Below are 19,459 nucleotides of genomic sequence, written 5' to 3'. Positions count from 1 at the left end.
ACTAGTACAGTGTATATCCACCTTTCGCAGCAATGCAGGCTGCTATTCTCCCATGGAGACGATCATAGAGATGCTGGATGTAGTCCTGTGGAACGGCTTGCCATGCCATTTCCACCTGGCGCCTCAGTTGGACCAGCGTTCGTGCTGGACGTGCAGACCGCGTGAGACAACGCTTCATCCAGTCCCAAACATGCTCAATGGGGGACAGATCCGGAGATCTTGCTGGCCAGGGTAGTTGACTTACACCTTCTAGAGCACGTTGGGTGGCACGGGATACATGCGGACGTGCATTGTCCTGTTGGAACAGCAAGTTCCCTTGCCGGTCTAGGAATGGTAGAACGATGGGTTCGATGACGGTTTGGATGTACCGTGCACTATTCAGTGTCCCCTCGACGATCACCAGAGGTGTACGGCCAGTGTAGGAGATCGCTCCCCACACCATGATGCCGGGTGTTGGCCCTGTGTGCCTCGGTCGTATGCAGTCCTGATTGTGGCGCTCACCTGCACGGCGCCAAACACGCATACGACCATCATTGGCACCAAGGCAGAAGCGACTCTCATCGCTGAAGACGACAGGTCTCCATTCGTCCCTCCATTCACGCCTGTCGTGACACCACTGGAGGCGGGCTGCACGATGTTGGGGTGTGAGCGGAAGACGGCCTAACGGTGTGTGGGACCGTAGCCCAGCTTCATGGAGACGGTTGCGAATGGTCCTCGCCGATACCCCAGGAGCAACAGTGTCCCTAATTTGCTGGGAAGTGGCGGTGCGGTCCCCTACAGCACTGCGTAGGATCCTACGGTCTTGGCGTGCATCCGTGCGTCGCTGCGGTCCGGTCCCAGGTCGACGGGCACGTGCACCTTCCACCGACCACTGGCGACAACATCGATGTACTGTGGAGAGCTCACGCCCCACGTGTTGAGCAATTCGGCGGTACGTCCACCTGGCCTCCCGCATGCCCACTATACGCTCTCGCTCAAAGTCCGTCGACTGCACATACGGTTCACATTCACACTGTCGCGGCATGCTACCAGTGTTAAAGACTGCGATGGAGCTCCGTATGCCACAGCAAACTGGCTGACACTGACGGCGGTGGTGCACAAATGCTGCACAGCTAGCGCCATTCGACGGCCAACACTGCGGTTCCTGGTGTGTCCGCTGTGCCGGGCGTGTGATCATTGCTTGTACAGTCCTCTCGCAGTGTCCGGAGCAAGTATGGTGGGTCTGACACACCGGTGTCAATGTGTTCTTTTTTCCATTTCCAGGAGTGTAGTTTGGACAAGAAGAGAATAGAAGCTTTCGAAATGTGGTGCTACAGAAGAATGCTGAAGATTAGATGGGTAGACCACATAACTAATGAGGAAGTATTGAATAGGATTGGGGAGAAGAGAAGTTTGTGGCACAACGTGACGAGAAGAAGGGATCGGTTGGTAGGACATGTTCTGAGGCATCAAGTGATCACAAATTTAGCATTGGGGGGCAGCATTAAGGGTAAAAATAGTAGAGGGAGACCAAGAGATGAATACACTAAGCAGATTCAGAAGGATGTAGGTTGCAGTAGGTACTGGGAGATGAAGAAGCTTGCACAGGATAGAGTAGCATGGAGAGCTGCATCAAACCAGTCTCAGGACTGATGACCACAACAACAACAACCCATTCATACCAAGGAGTCCCTTCCATATGGACTAGCCACCCATGGTTAATGCATCTGCAGTGATTAGCAGTCCCTTTCTAAATATACCGAACGTCTCATTGAAGCCTTCATAGACTGTAATTATCCTCCCAATCTTATACAAAAATGAATCTCCAGTCTTTCATAACCTCCCGAAGTCTCACCATCTGGCCACAGAGGAGCATTTCCCCCATAACTCAGTACCACCCAGGACTGGAGCAACTGAATTACATTCTCTGTCAAAGTTTCAACTACCTCTCATCATGCCCTGAAATGAGGTATGCCCTGCCCATTATCCTTCCCACTTCTCCGAAAGTGGTATTTTGCAATCCACTGAACCTACACAATATACTCATCCATCCCAACACAACCCTTGCTCCCAACTGCTTACTTCATGGCTCATATCTGTGTAACAGACCTAGATGCAAGACCTGTCCCATACATCGTCCGACCACCACTTAATCCAGTCCGGCCACAAACATCCCATCCAAGGCAGGGCTATCTGTGAAACCACTCATGTAATCTACAAGCTATGCTGCAACCACTGTGCTGCATTCTATGTGAGCATGACAACCAACAAACTGTCTGTCCACATGAATGGCCACCAGCAAACTGTGGCCAAGATACAAGTGGACCACTCCATTATTGAGAATGCTGCCCAACACTGACTGCTTCACAGCATGTGCCATATGGATCCTTCCCACCAACAACAGCTATTCTGAATTGTGCAGATGGGAACTCTCCTTGCATTGTATCCAGTGTTCCCGTAACATTCCTGGCCTCAACCTTGATTATCTCATCTATCCACCCTCTTCCCAGCAGTGCAAAGTCCTCATTCCACCAACACATCTTGTCTCTTTAATTCTCTCCTTTTCCACTAACCCCCCTCCAACCCCCCCCCCCCTTCCCTCCCGACTGCACCTAGCTGCCCTATCCTCTCTCCATCTCATTCTTGTGGGCATTTCATTATTCCCCACACCTACCCTGCTATCCCCACTTCTACCCTGCCATCCATCCCCCTCCCCACCCAGTTGCCACTCCCAACATGCACTGTTGCTTTTGCTCGCAGTGTGGCTTCTGCTGCCAGAGGCTGCAGTCATGTGTTTGTAAGTTGCATTTACATGTGTGTGTGTGTGTGTGTGTGTGTGTGTGTGTGTGTGTGTGTGTGTGTGTGGTCCATTTTCAAATAGGGCTTCGTTTGCTGAAAGCTTATTTTGTGACATTGTTTTTGTTGTGCCTATCTGTGACACAGCATCTCCGCTGTATGGTAAGTAGCAACTTTACTTTTCATAATATTGTTACATTCCATCACACACACACCCAGAGTGTTATCCCATAATGTACTTTTACAGGACATGAGATGTACTTACACAAAAAGCTACTTAAAAATTAATTCAAATTAAATATTGTAAAATGCACTGAAACAGGGTACCCAAAAGAAATTGCACTTATTACTGTTTCAAATTTATTTGCTTACATTTTAAGCACAAACCTTCAATTCCCTTGCACTAGTACACTTGGGTTAACTCTAATTCAGTTTTTCACAGCATTGTTTAAATTCATCTTTGAGATCTTTGACAGTGCCTCTGTAGTTTTTTTCTTCATCTCAGCAACACCAGTCTCTTATCATTCCAGAAAACAAAAAGTCTCAACAAGCAAGATTGGGTGTGAATGGGGGTTACATAGCGGTGATCATACCAGTTTTTATCAAGAATTGCTGTACAGACATGACTGTGTGAGCAGGGGCACTGCCATGATGGAAAAACCAGTCACCCAGCTGCCACAAATGAGGCTGCTTCTGCTGCACAGTAGTGTGCAACCTTTTCAAAAGATTCATTTAGAAAGTTTGGTTAACTGTCTGACCCTGTGGAACAAGCTCTCAAGGGACAACTCTCCTCACACTCAAAAAACAAATCAGCAATGTTTTAATGCTTGATTACATCTGACAAGCATTCTGGGGTGATGCAAACTTGAAATCTTCTACTGGCTTGATTGTTGCTTTGGTTCAGTATTCCATAGCACCAACTGTCATCAACTGTGATTTTTTTTTTCCTTTCGGTAAAAAAAAGTTTTTTGATCATTTTGGGACTGCTCTTTCAAAGCTCAGCATGTTTCCACACAATCTTGTTTTTGCTCAGCAGTCAGCAGTCATGGCACAAATTTGGCAGCCACCTCTGTCATTCACAAATATTTTGTCACAATTTGCTGCACTGAACTCAAAGTCATTCCCAACAGATCCATAATTTCTTCAATGTCCATCATCAATCTTCATTGATGATTGTAGAAATGTTTTCAACATTTCCATGTGTTCAGGCTGTGGAAGGATGACCATATGAGGTATGTCATCAATTGACATTTCATCATTTTTGAAACAGAAAGAAAAATTCAAACATTTGAGTTTCCCCATAGCATAACCCTTGCACACCATTTTTAACATTTCAAGAGTTTCTGTTCCACTTTTTCTGAACAAAAACCAGAATTTTACTGCTGCACAATGTTCATGAAAAACAGCCATTGCAAAACTGACAACCAAACAAAACAGTTGTCACTATAAATTCCCACAAAACTTGTCCTTACCTCCTTCAGTGACAGCACTGACTCTGGAAAATTCACTCTATGCACTCCTAGTGGCAAAATAGTGTACTATAAAAGCTCTGCCCAGGAAAAAATTACCATAGTTCAGTTTCTTTTGGGTGTTCCCTAATACGAGCTGCTGCTGTGTGATTCAAAATGTATCACTTGAAGATACATGGTAAATTGTATAAATAAATATAACCAAAGGAAAACAACAATTATTTCTGCTTCCTGAAAAATTATGAAACTCTGGTATACAACTTTCTTTGAGGAACACTTTGATGTTTATGCTGAACAGTCTGAACACAAAAATACTGAACTGCAACAGTAACTATTATCTGCTGTCACCTTGTTCAATCCTTATGTGAAGAATGAGAAGTTTTAACATGATAAAGGTAAAGCTGGCTTCAACCCAAAGGTAGTTTTGAATGCCGCAGTGATTTATTTAGCCATGTTTCTAATAGAAGTGGATGTCCTGTCTTCCTCCAACCTTCAAACTGACTTAACCCAGTCACTTACAGGGGGATATAAAGTTTAGTGTAGACTTCAAACCATGGTGCAACTCACATACAAAAAAAAATTGCCAGGGGTGAAAGATGTGATAAAATGACAAATAAAAATTCTAAGACTGACAGATTTTTTTCGAAAACAAGTAATTATTCAGCATGATTGACTCACACTGATGTGTTTCAAAACAATAAAAGAGGTACAAATAGAAAATTCGCAAACAAAAATGCTAGAGATAAAAGTCAAACATGGAATTAGATTACATCATATAATTACCACTTTATTGGATTCGTACCCAGGGGTACTCTCCTCCATTAAGAACATTATTAAAAGCTTTAAGGTAAATATTTATACATGAAGATTGGTCACACAAAGAAAAAAATTCATTGAATACAGGTCACAATCTTCGATGTTCCTGTTTCATCTTTAAGCTGTTGTATACCTATTTCCTATTGACATTGCCTACAAACTAAAATTTACATAAATTTTGTGTATCAGAGCCACACAAGAAAGCTGCCCAGCAATTCCAGTGAACAGCTGAGGTAAAGTGAATCCCATGATAGATAGCTGGTTGTGTTCATTTCTAGGAAATGACAGATGGAAATTATCATTTCAGTATGAGTGAAAGTTCAGAATGAAATCAGAAACAGCTTTTTCTTTTCAGATGAGTTATCAATAAAGTATAGAGTTCCTCAGGCCTTGATACAGGGCCTGTAACTCTTTCTGATTTATGTAGATGACCTTGTTAAACACATCCTCCAAAAAATTGCTCTATTTGTTCATGATACTAGTGCATTACTCTGCATCTAGCATAGAAATTATGGAGTTAGCAACAGAAAACTTTATGTCAAGATTGTTGAGGGTTACTGGAAGCAAACTAGCTCTAAATTGTAAAAAAAGACATCAAACAATAGAAAGTCCACATTGGAATAACAACAATATTATGGAAAGGATAGACTGCTGTTCACCACCAAGATGACAAGTTGAGTTGCAGACAGACACAATGAAAAGACTGATACATTTAAGCTTTAGGCCAAAGTCTTCTTCAGAAAGGAGAAAAAACACACACACACAATCACACAGCAATCACACCTCATACTCACATGACTGCTTGCTTCTGCCATTCCGGTCTGACTGCAACAGAAATGTGTTCAATGAGATCAACAGTTCTGAGCAGGGAGGGAGAAGGGAAGTGATAACAGGGTACAGATGGGTGAAAAGGAATTGGCACTGCCTCTCGGAGCATGCGGAGACTAGTGATGGCAGGATAAGCCTGACAGGAGCAGTGTTGGGAGACTGTGATGGAGGGAGAGATGGGGGAAAGGCAGGGAGCAGAAAGGAGAGCAGCATGGAAGGGGAAAAGACTAGTGCATGTGCTGGCAGAGAGCAGCACATGATTAGGGTGAGGGAAGGTGAATTGTGAGGAGGTGACAGGACAGAGGGGGGAGAGGGGGGTGGGAGAGACAGGTGAGTGCCAGTTGTGGGGACTGTAGGTCACCACACATTGATGCTGGGACGATTTTGGAAGCAGAGAATTTATTGTACGGATAATTTCCATAAGTTAGCTGTGGAGAAGAGGATCCAGCTGGCCCAAGTTGTGAAGCAGCCATTGAAATCAAGTATGCTATGACTGGCTGCATATTGTGCCACAGCATGGTCAACCAAGAACTTGGCCACAGTTTGTGGTGGCCATTCATCCTCGTTGACAGCTGGTTGGTAGGCATACCTATACAAAAAGCAGAACAATGATTGCAGCAGAGCTGGTGTATAACATGCTTGCTTTCACGGGGGCCCAACCTCTGGTGAGGTAGGATAAGCCAGTGACAGGCCTTGTGTAGGAAATGCTGGGTGGGTGGATTGGGCCGGTGTTGCACCTGGTCTTCCACAAGGACATGATACAATATAGGAAGGGTGGGGAGGATGTTGGTTAGGCTGCTCCTAATTTCAGTGTATGATGACAAATAATCAAAGCCCTGACAGAGGATGTGATTCATTTGTCACAGTCTGGAGTGATAAAGGGGGCACTCCTCTGTAGCTGGCTCTTGGGCGAGGTGGGAGGATTGGGGGCATCTCCCAACACACACCCAATCCACCTCCTCCTCCCCCCCCCCCCCCCCCCATCCCTCCAGGAAATATGTTTGTGGACTAGATGTAAGTGCTAGTGTCTGTGAAGGCTTTTGTGAGGCCTTCAGCATACCGAGCAAGGGAGCTCCCGTCATTGCAGATACGCCTTCAGCGGGTGGCCGGGCTGTGTAGGAGGGTTTTCTGGTATGGAAGAGATAATAGCTGCCAAAATGCAGTTTGTTGGTTCCTTTAATGTGGACCCCATGCACCCAACTTCTACATGATCTCCAAAATCTGCAAACCCAACAATCCTGATGCCCCACTGAAGCTGGTTAATGTGCTCCAACTGATAGGATTGACAAACAGCTGCAACCCACTGCTCAAACTCTACCCTCCCACATCAGTCTTTTCCATTGTGCCTGTCTACAACTCAACTTGACATCTTTATGGTCAGTGGCAATCTATCCTTTTCCTAATATTGTTGAAAAAGAACTGAGTCAGTATTAACTTATCAAAGAGATGAAAAATTTATCCAGCACAGTTAAAAGAAGGATTGTAAAAAATGTTTGTAATACAAAATTTTTGGGTCTATTGGTTTGGTAGCAGTCACCCCATAAAATAATTTCTCAACTGTGCACTGCGGTCTGACGTTATTGAAAGTTGCATCAAGTTAAGACACATTGGCACTGGAATACTATGCACAGTTCCATTCACTTCTTTGATGCAGACTAATTTTTTGAGGAAATGCTATTCTGAGCATAAATGTACTTACAATCAAAAAGAGCACTGAGGATAATTCTTGGAATTAAAAAACTGGAATCTTGTAAACCTAGTTTTACTGATCCTGGCATTTCAAATGTCCCGTGTTTGATTATCCATGAATCAATGATCTTCACCAATGACTATTACTAAAAAGTAGTGAACTATCGCAGAATCCAGGTACCAGAGAACAGTCAAATATGCACCAGAAGTTTTCCAGAACTTCACACTGAGACACCACCCTCTACTGTAGCATGTTGGGGGTGTAATGTTCACTATGGGTGGTGGGAGCTGTTTTGGTGTTTGTCAGGAGGCACTAGACTCCCATCTGGGGTGTTCTGGGTTTGGATGATGGTGAGAGGGGCAGGAAGACATTGAAGCAGGTTGCAGAGAAGCTGACAATGCACAGAACAGTTATTCATACCTCCATCTGATTTGGATAATTATATGGGTGCGCCCTCATCTCTGGCATAGTGTGATGTCATCGCATAATATTTCCTCTTGGCACAGTAGCCAAGGTGGGTGTCGAAAACAGCCTGTGGCATACACATGCTGCAAGGTAGTGAAGGTGTCTTACACTTAGTTGACAGTGTCTTAGTGGTGTGACGGCAGGTATTGCCACCCAGGGAGAGGAACCCTAGACTGTGGGCTGTGGCGCTGTGTCATAGTTACGGCAAGGCTGCGTTCATAGAATTTGTGGCAACATCTGACACATAGGAGGTGCCGAGGATGTCCCTGCCCTGCTGATGACCTACTCAGCTGGACTGGGGGTTTAAACACAGCTGTCCAGTGCTGACAGTGAGGAAGACACTGTGTTTCTGTTCCATGTGTGAAATGTCTCTGACACAGGCCTGTGACTGAGTGTTGACTGTTGAAATACGGTGATGGGTAGAACTGTAAAAGCTTCCTACAAGTTGCCCAGCATCCCAGGCCATTGATGTGTGGCATCTCAGCATGAAACAACTTGCTGCTAATAATATGGCAAGTTGTTGTCCACAGCAGACTCCTAGTTACAACTATGGGCTGTGACTGTGTTGTAGTCCATTAATCTTCTTCCCTCCTTAAGAAAAATCCAGCCCTCCAGATTGCTGCTGGCTGAAACAGAATCACTATATATTACAATTGTTGTTATGGTTCACATCCTCCATCTTGAGACTGTGGTAAACACTGCTGAATAACCTTTGTCACATGGTGTCCCCTTCTTCTCTGCACACAGTTCACTATTTCACAACAGAGAGACTGTGGGTCACTGTTTGCACTATTTTCACTTCAACTTGAACTCTCAATCTGTAGTCTTGTTAAAACTTCACCATCCCACATTGTGGGAAAGGAATAGAGATTAGGAAGCCATCCTTAAGTGTAGCCTCACTAGTCTTCTCACTTAATAATTCATGCTAAACTTCATATCCCTCACTTTCTCATATTATACATATCACATACCTCACATAATTAATCAGGAAAACTTGAAAAAAATTCTCATATACATCCTTACGTGGCATTCTGCATTAACCTACACAAGCAATATAACATGCTCTCAGGCTCTAAAACCAAAAGTCAGGCACTTCTTGACCTGTACAACTCATGTATATTAATCTACATGCACTCTACCCTTTTGCCTTGTCTAACAAATGGGGAAAAGTATTCAAAAAAGAAAGGAGTCAGTGGTAGTGTTGCTATGGTTGCATTTGCAGATGCATTGATAGGAAAAAACTCTATGATTCAATGAATCCATGACACCCCCATAACACAAATTTCATCCTCAAAATACATCAATAAACACACATAACTCTTCATCATCTCCCATTAAAAATTTTGTATACTTCACATTAAACCTCAATATCTCAACTCAAACTTACCTCTCACGCCAAGGGACTATAAGTACCCATTGGCCCTGCTTCACAAAGCCCTTAAATACCACAGACCTACTAGCTGGGACACAGTCACTTTTTAGCTTCCCTCCTGTGCTCTTAATACATCTCTGAAGCTTCATAAAACTTTCCCTAGTGCCCAATGCATTCTCCTGTAATGTCAAATATCTAGCTTGTACAGATATCATTGGCAGGTTTTCTGCTATCATATGTTCTGTATCTCGGCAGACCTGGAGTGGTTTAATTAACAAAGTCAAGGCCAATGACTCATCTTGCATCTGTGTGCTGTCTCAGCATATTTCTGCTTTGGTTCAATGTTGCATGATACAAAGGCAGGAAATTATAATCATCTGATGCTGTTATGACACCCACACCATGTTCTACTCTATCAGTGCCGTACAACCTCTGCTTACATCTGCCTCAGATCTTTGAACTGAATAACATTCACTATTGTTCTGGTGGTCATACTGTTAGAATATCCTATCTCCTAGTACTATGTTACTACATTCTGCGCAACAAAACATCTGTGTTTCTCACTAAATGAAATATACTGAGTTTCAATTATTCTTTTATCTCACCTAAAAAATTCTTTAATATATTATCTGAACCCACACTTCTGCTATTTCCAGTATATATTCTACTTTACGAAATTCCTACTTGCAAGAAAAACTGTATGGCTATTCTGCCTATTTCTGCACTTTCTTAGCACCTACTGTTTCCTACATCTAATGCCAGCTGCTTCCAGCCCTCGCTAGAGTAACGTCCTTTTTGGTAGCATGGTCAACAAATTACATCATACAGCATGGTGCACTGGGCTGTCTGTCCCAGTAAAATGCACTGACTGCATGTTACCGAGTTAATGGTTCAGCTTTCACATCTTTACCAACCATTACAACTAAAACAATGAAAAAAAAAAAAAAAAAAAGGATACACGGACCCCAGAAGTGAAAATCTAAAATCTGGGTTGCTGAAGTGTTCTTGACCCTCTTCTTATGTGTTTAGATCTGAGTCACAAGATTCACATGTGACCTGTCACCTGACACGTCATGTGTTGATTTACCTTTAATATATTATTGTGGGAGGAAAAATGTTATCTACTCTAATTATGAAATGATATCAGTATTTCATCATTGACTGTCTTGTATTTGTTTCAGTGAGTGTACAGATCATCATTATTTCATAACTTAGAGCAGCCAGAATATAAATTAAATATAACATCCACCTTGAAGGCTCGACAAGAAGTCAGTGGCATTTCATTTTAGAGGCTCCTTTGTTCATTGCTGTTTACATTCTTGGAGAGGGAGTCTGTTCCTTGACAGTCAAAAAACCACCAAGCCACAACACCAAAACATAAAAGGCCCCACCCACAGCAGGTAAAGATGTTTACTCGGCATCATGCCTTGCTGTTCAACTCTGCACAAACATGAAACAAAACAATCGGACACAGGATGTGTTTCACAAATTAGCCTCTTCCTAATACTACTTTACTATTTTTTCATGATCATCTCTCCTTGCCATAAATTGGTAGCACGAAATGTCATTTGCCTAAACAGCCCTACATTACCACTTACATATGTTGCTGACCCAGTTCAGTCACCACTGAACTCTCCACCTGCTTCAGTCATCAGCATGAAGTGTACCTTCCTCTTGATCTGCAAGCCTTCCCACTTTTGACACCAATAATGTACTGAGTTCAAGGTGCAATGAGCAGCACTGGGTGGTGGGAGCTGTTTCGGTGCTTTTCAGGAGGCGTTTGACTTCCATGTGGGACTTCCTGGTTCAGATAATGGCGAGGGAAATGACATAAGGATACAGAATGTAGTGGATTAGAAAGAGGGCTGGAGAGAAACATGAGTATGAACAAATCGGTGTGCCAGGAGAGGTACTTGTAGAAAACAGCCTGCAGGATACACACGCCACAAGCCAGCGAAGCTGTAGCCAGCTGCGTCCAAGCGGTGCGATGACAGGCAGTTGAAGGGAGATGAAACCAGGACAGTGGCAGCGGTGCTGCAGTAGTCTTCTGCTGCAGATTCTGAGTTGCTTTAGCAAAATCATGGCAAGAAGGGAATGAAAAAGAGTAACAGACATTTAGTTACCATGGAGCAGTGAGGTGTATGCTGTCGCTGTACATATGTTTTAACACTGTGGTGACAGTTTGACAAAGTCCCAAAGTAATTTCAGTGACACAAGTACAAACACACACACACAAACAAACAAACATGCACACACACACACACACACACACACACACACACACACACACACACACACACACACAAAATAAGACACTTCATGAAGGAATTATCTGAAAGGGACAGCATGAACAGATAAACAAATGATTAAAATTTCAGAAAAACTGGATGATTTATTTAAGAGACAGTGTTTCACAAATTGAGCAAGCGAATAAGATTTTGGTACACTCCTTGCCTTTATGCAACCAATTATTGGGCGTAGTACTGATTGATAGTGTTGCTGGCTGTTCTCTTGGGGGATGTCATTCCACATTCTGTCCAATTGTTGTGTCAGATTGTCAAAATCCTGAGCTGGTTGGTGGGTCATGCCTATAATGCTCCGAATGTTCAGAATTGGGGAGAGATCCAGCAGCCATGCTAGACAAGGTAGGGTTTGGGAAGTGAGAAGACAAGCAGTAAAAACTTTTGTCAGTTGCAGGCAGGCATTATCTTGCCAAAATGTAAGCCCAGGATTGATTGCCAGAAGGGCAACAAAACGGCGCATAGAATATCATCAACTTACAATGTGGTGTAAGAGTGTTATGGATGACAACCAAAGGGGTCCTGTTATGAAAAGAAATAGCACCCCGTACCATCACTCCTTGTTGTTGAGCCATATGGCGGGCAACAGTCTGGTTGGTATCCCACTGCTGTCCAGGGCGTCTCCATACAAGTCTTTGGCCTGGGATCTTGTTGACTAGAGTGCAATGTTGTTGTTGTTGTTTTGTTGTTGTGGTCTTCAGTCCTGAGACTGGTTTGATGCAGCTCTCCATGCTACTCTATCATGTGCAAGCTTCTTCATCTCCCAGAACCCACTGCAACCCACAATCTTCTGAATCTGCTTAGTATAGTCATCTCTTGGTCTCCCTCTACGATTTTGACCCTCTACGCCGCCCTCCAATACTAAATTGGTGATCCCTTGATGCCTCAGAACATGTCCTACCAACCGATCCCTTCTTCTGGTCAAGTTGTGCCACAAACTTCTCTTCTCCCCAATCCTATTCAATACTTCCTCATTAGTTATTGTAATCTTCAGCATTCTTCTGTAGCACCACATTTCGAAAGCTTCTATTCTCTTCTTGTCTAAACTATTTATTGTCCATGTTTCACTTCCATACATGGCTACACTCCATACAAATACTTTCAGAAATGACTTCCTGACACTTAAATCTATACTCGATGTTCACAAATTTCTCTTCTTCAGAAACGCTTTCCTTGCCATTGCCAGTCTACATTTTATATCCTCTCTACTTCGACCATCATATGTTATTTTGCTCCCCAAATAGCAAAACTCCTTTACTACTTGAAGTGTCTCATTTCCTAATCTAATTCCCTCAGCATCACCTGACGTAATTCGACTACATTCCATTATCCTCGTTTTGCTTTTGTTGATGTTCGTCTTATATACTCCTTTCAAGACACTATCCATTCCGTTCAACTTCTCTTCCAAGTCCTTTGCTGTCTCTGACAGAATTACAATTACAATATCATCGGCGAACCTCAAAGTTTTTATTTCTTCTCCATGGATTTTAATACCTACTCCAAATTTTTCTTTTGTTTCCTTTACTGCTTGCTCAATATACAGATTAAATAGCATCAGGGAGAGACTACAACCCTGTCTCACTACCTTCCCAACCACTGCTTCCCTTTCATGTCCCTCTTATAACTGCCATCTGGTTTCTGTACAAATTGTAAATAGCCTTTCGCTCACTATATTTTACCCCTGCCACCTTCAGAATTTGAAAGAGAGTATTCCAGTCAACATTGTCAAACGCTTTCTCTAAGTCTACAAATGCTAGAAACGTAGGTTTGCCCTTCCTTAATCTTCTAAGATAAGTCATAAGGTCAGTATTGCCTCACGTGTTCCAATATGTCTACAGAATCCAAACTGATCTTCCCCGAGTTCGGCTTTTACTAGTTTTTCCATTCGTCTGTAAAGAATTCGTGTTAGTATTTTACAGCTGTGACTTATTAAACTGATAGTTTGGTAATTTTCACATCTGTCAACACCTGCTTTCTTTGGGATTGGAATTATTATATTCTTCTTGACGTCTGAGGGTATTTCGCCTGTCTCATACATCTTGCTCACCAGATGGTAGAGTTTTGTCAGGACTGGCTCTCCCAAGGCCGTCAGTAGCTCCAATGGAATGTTGTCTACTCCAGGGGCCTCGTTTCGACTCAGGTCTTTCACTGCTCTGTGAAACTCTTCACGCAGTATCATATCTCCCATTTCGTCTTCATCTACATCCTCTTCCATTTCCATAATATTGTCCTCAAGTACATCACCCTTGTATAGACCCTCTATATACTCCTTCTACCTTTCTGCTTTCCGTTCTTTGCTTAGAACTGGGTTCCCATCTGAGCTCTTGATGTTCATACAAGTGGTTCTCTAATCTCCAAAGGTCTCTTTAATTTTCCTGTAGGCAGTATCTATCTTACGCCTAGTAAGATAAGCCTCTACATCCTTACATTTGTCCTCTAGCCACCCCTGCTTAGCCATTTTGCATTTCCTGTCGATCTCATTTATGAGACGTCTATATTACTTTTTGCCTGCTTCATTTACTGCACTTTTATATTTTCTACTTTCATCAATTAAATTCAATATTTCTTCTGTTACCCAAGGATTTCTACTAGCCCTCGTCTTTTTACCTACTTGATCCTCTGCTGCCTTCACTACTTCATCCCTCAAAGCTACCCATTCTTCTTCTACTGTAATTCTTTCCCCCATTCCTGTCAATTGTTCCCTTATGCTCTCCCTTAAACTCTGTACAACCTCTGGTTCTTTTAGTTTATCCATGTCCCATCTCCTTAATTTCCCACGTTTTTGCAGTTTCTTCAGTTTTAGTCTACAGTTCATAACCAATAGATTGTGGTCAGAGTCCACATCTGCCCCTGGAAATGTCTTACAATTTAAAACCTGGTTCCTAAATCTCTGTTTTAACATTATATAATCTATCTGATACCTTTTAGTATCTCCAGGCTTCTTCCATGTATACAGCCTTCTTTTATGATTCTTGAACCAAGTGTTACCTATGATTAAGTTGTGCTCTGTGCAAAATTCTACCAGGCGGCTTCCTCTTTCATTTCTTTGCCCCAGCCCATATTCACCTACTACATTTCCTTCTCTCCCTTTTCCTACTACCGATTTCCAGTCACCCATGACTATTAAATTTTAATCTCCCTTCACTATCTGATAATTTCTTTTATTTGATCATACATTTCTTCAATTTCTTCCTCATCTGCAGAGCTAGTTGGCATATAAACTTGTACTACTGTAGTAGGTGTGGGCTTCTTATCTATCTTGGCCACAAGAATGCGTTCACTATGCTGTTTGTAGTTGCTTATCCGCATTCTTATTTTCCTATTCATTATTAAACCAACTACTGCATTACCCCTATTTGATTTTGTGTTTATAACCCTGTAGTCACCTGACCAAAAGTCTTGTTCCTCCTGCCACCGAACTTCACTAATTCCTACAATATCTAACTTTAACCTATCCATTTCCCTTTTTAAATTTTCTAACCTACCTGCCCGATTAAGGGATCTGACATTCCACGCTCCGATCCGTAGAATGCAGGTTTTCTTTCTCCTGATAACGACATCCTCTTGAGTAGTCCCCGTCCGGAGATCCGAATGGGGGACTATTTTACCTCCAGAATATTTTACCCAAGAGGACACCATCATCATTTAATCATACAGTAAAGCTGCATGCCCTCGGGAAAAATTACGGCAGTAGTTTGCCCTTGCTTTCAGCCGTTCGCAGTACCAGCACAGCAAGGCCGTTTTGGTTAGTGTTACAAGGCCAGATCAGTCAATCATCCAGACTGTTGCCCCTGCAACTACTGAAAAGGCTGCTGCCCCTCTTCAGGAACCACACGTTTGTCTGGCCTCTCAACAGATAACCCTCCGTTGTGGTTGCACCTACGGTACGGCTATCTGTATCGCTGAGGCATGCAAGCCTCCCCACCAACGGCAAGGTCCATGGTTCATGGGGGAGGAGTGCAATGTTAAAGTTATTTAATTAAATAATGAAAAATGTCATTTTGAAATGATAACAGTACAAGTCAAATTAATATGTTTTCCCTAACAATGCCCATGTTCATCCTGACTTGTTCATAGTTCCTAAGCTAAATATAGACATAGACTGTTACCTAATAGACAGAGAGAAACAGGAAGTATCCCAGATCCCCATTAGAGCATACAGATAGACATTCAGATGACCTCAAGGTCACAGGCCATAAAATAGAAGACCTACACAATGAAACAGACTACCAACAACATAGGCCCTTCAGAGGATGGTCAAATCTTTAAATAATAAAATATCACCAGATGGGATTTCAATCTTACAAGATGACAGTATAAGAGCAAATAGCACTCACCATGTGAACTGAAACCTTCCTTCACGAGGCAGGAATCAACCAAATTCAATGGCCTGGGTATCCACTCACATAATCCCAATTGATCATGCTTGTGATATATTAAATAAAAATTAATCTTACTTCCCCATCAGAGGTATGGAAGATCATCATAACCCTAACAAATAAAAGTTCATATGAGATGGACATCACCTCCAACAGGACACTGCAAATGTGTGGCTCTATAATATGTAAAGTTGTTAGTCACTTATGTAGTACGTCATTAATTCAGGGTGTTAATCAAGACAGATTAAAATGCACCACTATCAGGCCGCCCTTAAAGAAGGGAATCTTCACAGTTGCAACTAATGCCTGGCGTCCCACATTTCATTATTTTCTAAATTTTTGAGAAGGTGATGTACTCCAGGGTTGTCATCCACTTGTGTAGCAATGAGATACTTAGTCAATCACAGTTTAGACTTCAGAAGGGTCACTCTACTGAATCAGCTATTTGTACATTTAATGAGCACATAATAAAATCTTTAAATGACAAAATATTACCAGTTGGGATCTCCAGTGACTTATCAAAGGCTTTTGTTCATGTCAATCATAATATTTTATTAGGGAATTTAAGTTTTTGTGCTCTGTGTAGTTTAACACATGCCTGGTTTAGTTCTTATTTAAGAAAAAGAATGCAGAAAGTTTCCTTAGGATCTTCTAGTAATACAAAGAGGTATGGTACATCCTCGGAATAAGGTGAAATTCAGAGTGAGTCCCACAAGATTTGATTATTGGTCCACTACTGTTCTTTCTCTATGCGATCTACCATTTTATTTGAATCAGGGTGTAGAATTAGTCCTGTTTGCAGATGATACAAGTATAGTTATAAAACTAAGTGAAGAAGCAACAGAACAGTAACTAATGTTTCTGCAAAAGTTACAGACCAGCTCTGCAAAAATGGGATAACATTAAATTTTGAAAAAACAGAGCTCATGCATTTTTGTCGTGTCAAAATTAACCTCGAACACCAATAAGAAATAATAAAAGGTGTACAAAATTCTAAGTTCTGAGTTGTGCATGTTGATGAAAATTTTAAAGTGGAAAAAAACATAGTAGATCTGCTAAAACATTTATGTTTGCCTACTTTTGCTATAAGAATGATTGCAAACTTTGGGGACTTAGAAGTCAGTAAGTTTCTACATTTTACATATTTCCATTCACTGATGTCTTATGGGATAATATTCTGGGGTAACTCCACATTTAGGCAAGAAGGAAAAGTGGTAGATTTTGGAAAAATCACCCAGAACTGCAGTTAAGGGTGACTTTCAGAAAATCTATCCATTTTCCTAGACCTCGCCAGTCCTTTTTCTTCATCCACCTTCCTTCCCCTTCAACCTTCTGTCTGAAGAAGGAACCACTGGCTCTGAATGCTTGCCATGCTTGGTGAGTAGATTTTTTTTATCTATCCTATTACATTATACTGTAAATAATTGATTGTTTTCATTGTTTTGTGTGTGTGTGTGTGTGTATCCATCTTATATTTATACTTATTCTCAGACAATGAGAACTGCTTGGTGAGTAGATTTTTTTTATCTATCCTATTACACTATACTGTAAATAACTGATTGTTTTCATTGTTGGTTGTGTGTGTGTATGTGTGTGTGTGTGTGTGTGTGTGTGTGTCCATCTGATATTTATACTAATCCTCAGACAATGAGAACTCAGGTTGGTATATCAACAATGTAACAAAAGACAGATTATTGCTGCTCCATCCTACATGATATCGCATTCTGGCCCAAGCTGCCAGAGTTGGCTGTCATGTGCATATGAGATGTACATGCCTGTGTATGTGAATGGTGTGTGCTCCTGTCTTTTGCTGATTAACGCTGTGGCCAAAAGCTTTATGTAAGTGTCTTTTAATTGTGCCCGTATGCATACCAATCTATCTTTTCCTATATTGTTTATACTTACACTAACCTTTATTGTAAATTTGATTCATGGAAGAAGTAACTAACTGACAAACTAAATTAAACTTCCAGATTGTCGTCTCAGCAACCCCCCCTCTTTATACACACCATATGACTGCTGGCAAGGCCGCTGTCAAAGTGAGGGAAAGCCTTTAGCAGCAACATCTTGGCCACCTGATGAGCAGCTCACCAAAGAGAATCAAAACATGTTATGATGTAGGCATGGGGCAACACAGTCCTGAATGTCAGCCAGCTGCAAATTTTTATTTCACAGATATGCACGTTTAAGCAGACTGTTTCCATCTTTGGTAAAATTTTGTTTTTATTAACAGCACCTTTTTTGCTTTTATAAGGCTTATTCTTATGTTTCCTGCTTCTCTTGAATACAATCCCATGAATGCTCACAGACATGCAGGTGCTACGCATTTTTTACACATTTCATTTAGTAAGAAATTGTTTAAGTTTTGTTGTCCTTGCTCACAATATCATTTGTTCCTCTCTGTTGCCTGCAATCTGTTAAAATCCAATTTACTAGGTGATGAGAACTGTGCAACAATAATGCATGACTGGAAGAGGAAGGGCCAAGCTTTAGCTGCTACTGACTTTATAGTGATTTTTGTTGTTAGTACTTTTATAACAGAGGCTACAAAAATAAAATGGCCATTCCCACAAATTCTGCTGAGTTATATATATTAACTGAGAGCTACCATACCTGGAAATCAGTTGACCACCCTTCTAGTTCACGTAGTCTTAGCATAAAATCGGCAAACCAAGGACCTAATGTCATCATGGATGGATAAGCAAGTTTTGTCCACCTTGCTGGGACCTGATCCATAAAAAGAGATGCTTCCAATTCCTCCATATCTGTTGTTATAGTCAGTTCACCCTGAAAATTTAGTTACTTACAATAATTGAAAAATCACCAATTATCAGATTAACTTGTTACTACAAGCATTAAGCATATACAGAGACTTAAATTGAAAGAGTTACTATTAAAATAAGGCAAAGGGCATCTGGTCAGTTACTAAATCTGAATTAGATTTCAATCTAAGACTCATATGGGTCACTTCAGCACCAACCAAAGTGTGAGCAGATTAAGATAATTCACAACAACAAAGAAATAGAATAAATTAACTCAGTCAAATTCTAAGGATTAGCACTCAGTACCCAGATAACCAAATGAGTAGCTTTACATTTGCAGTGCAAATACTGTCACCTGCAACTGACACTGACACACTAAAAGTAGCACATACAAGTTATTTTGAATCTATTATTAGATATGGTATTGTTTCTTGAGGAAACTTGGCTAACAAAGTACAGATACTAAAAATACAGGCGGCGACCTTTCACCAAATCATGTAAAATAATGAGTAAAATTATTGAATAAAAATGTGAAAATCAAATTCATCACTATTTTTTTTTCTTTGAAAAACATATGTTAGCACTCGAAAGTTTGCAATAACA

At 41.6% G+C, this 19,459-nt stretch overlaps 1 protein-coding gene across 1 annotated transcript in view; it reads right to left on the bottom strand.

Annotated features, from left to right (window-relative positions):
* Positions 1-19,459, bottom strand: part of LOC126335984 (dynein beta chain, ciliary-like) — a 782,187-nt gene that overhangs the window by 32,042 nt on the left and 730,686 nt on the right. The window contains exon 48 of the mRNA XM_049999461.1: positions 18,708-18,881. Coding sequence (XP_049855418.1) covers positions 18,708-18,881 — 174 coding nt within the window. The remainder of the gene's footprint in view (positions 1-18,707; positions 18,882-19,459) is intronic.

This window comes from Schistocerca gregaria, chromosome 2 (genome assembly GCF_023897955.1).
Source record: "Schistocerca gregaria isolate iqSchGreg1 chromosome 2, iqSchGreg1.2, whole genome shotgun sequence".
In the NCBI taxonomy this organism is placed as follows: domain Eukaryota; kingdom Metazoa; phylum Arthropoda; class Insecta; order Orthoptera; family Acrididae; genus Schistocerca; species Schistocerca gregaria.
The sequence above is the reverse complement of the archived record's forward strand: the minus strand, read 5'-3'. Positions and strand labels throughout refer to the sequence as shown.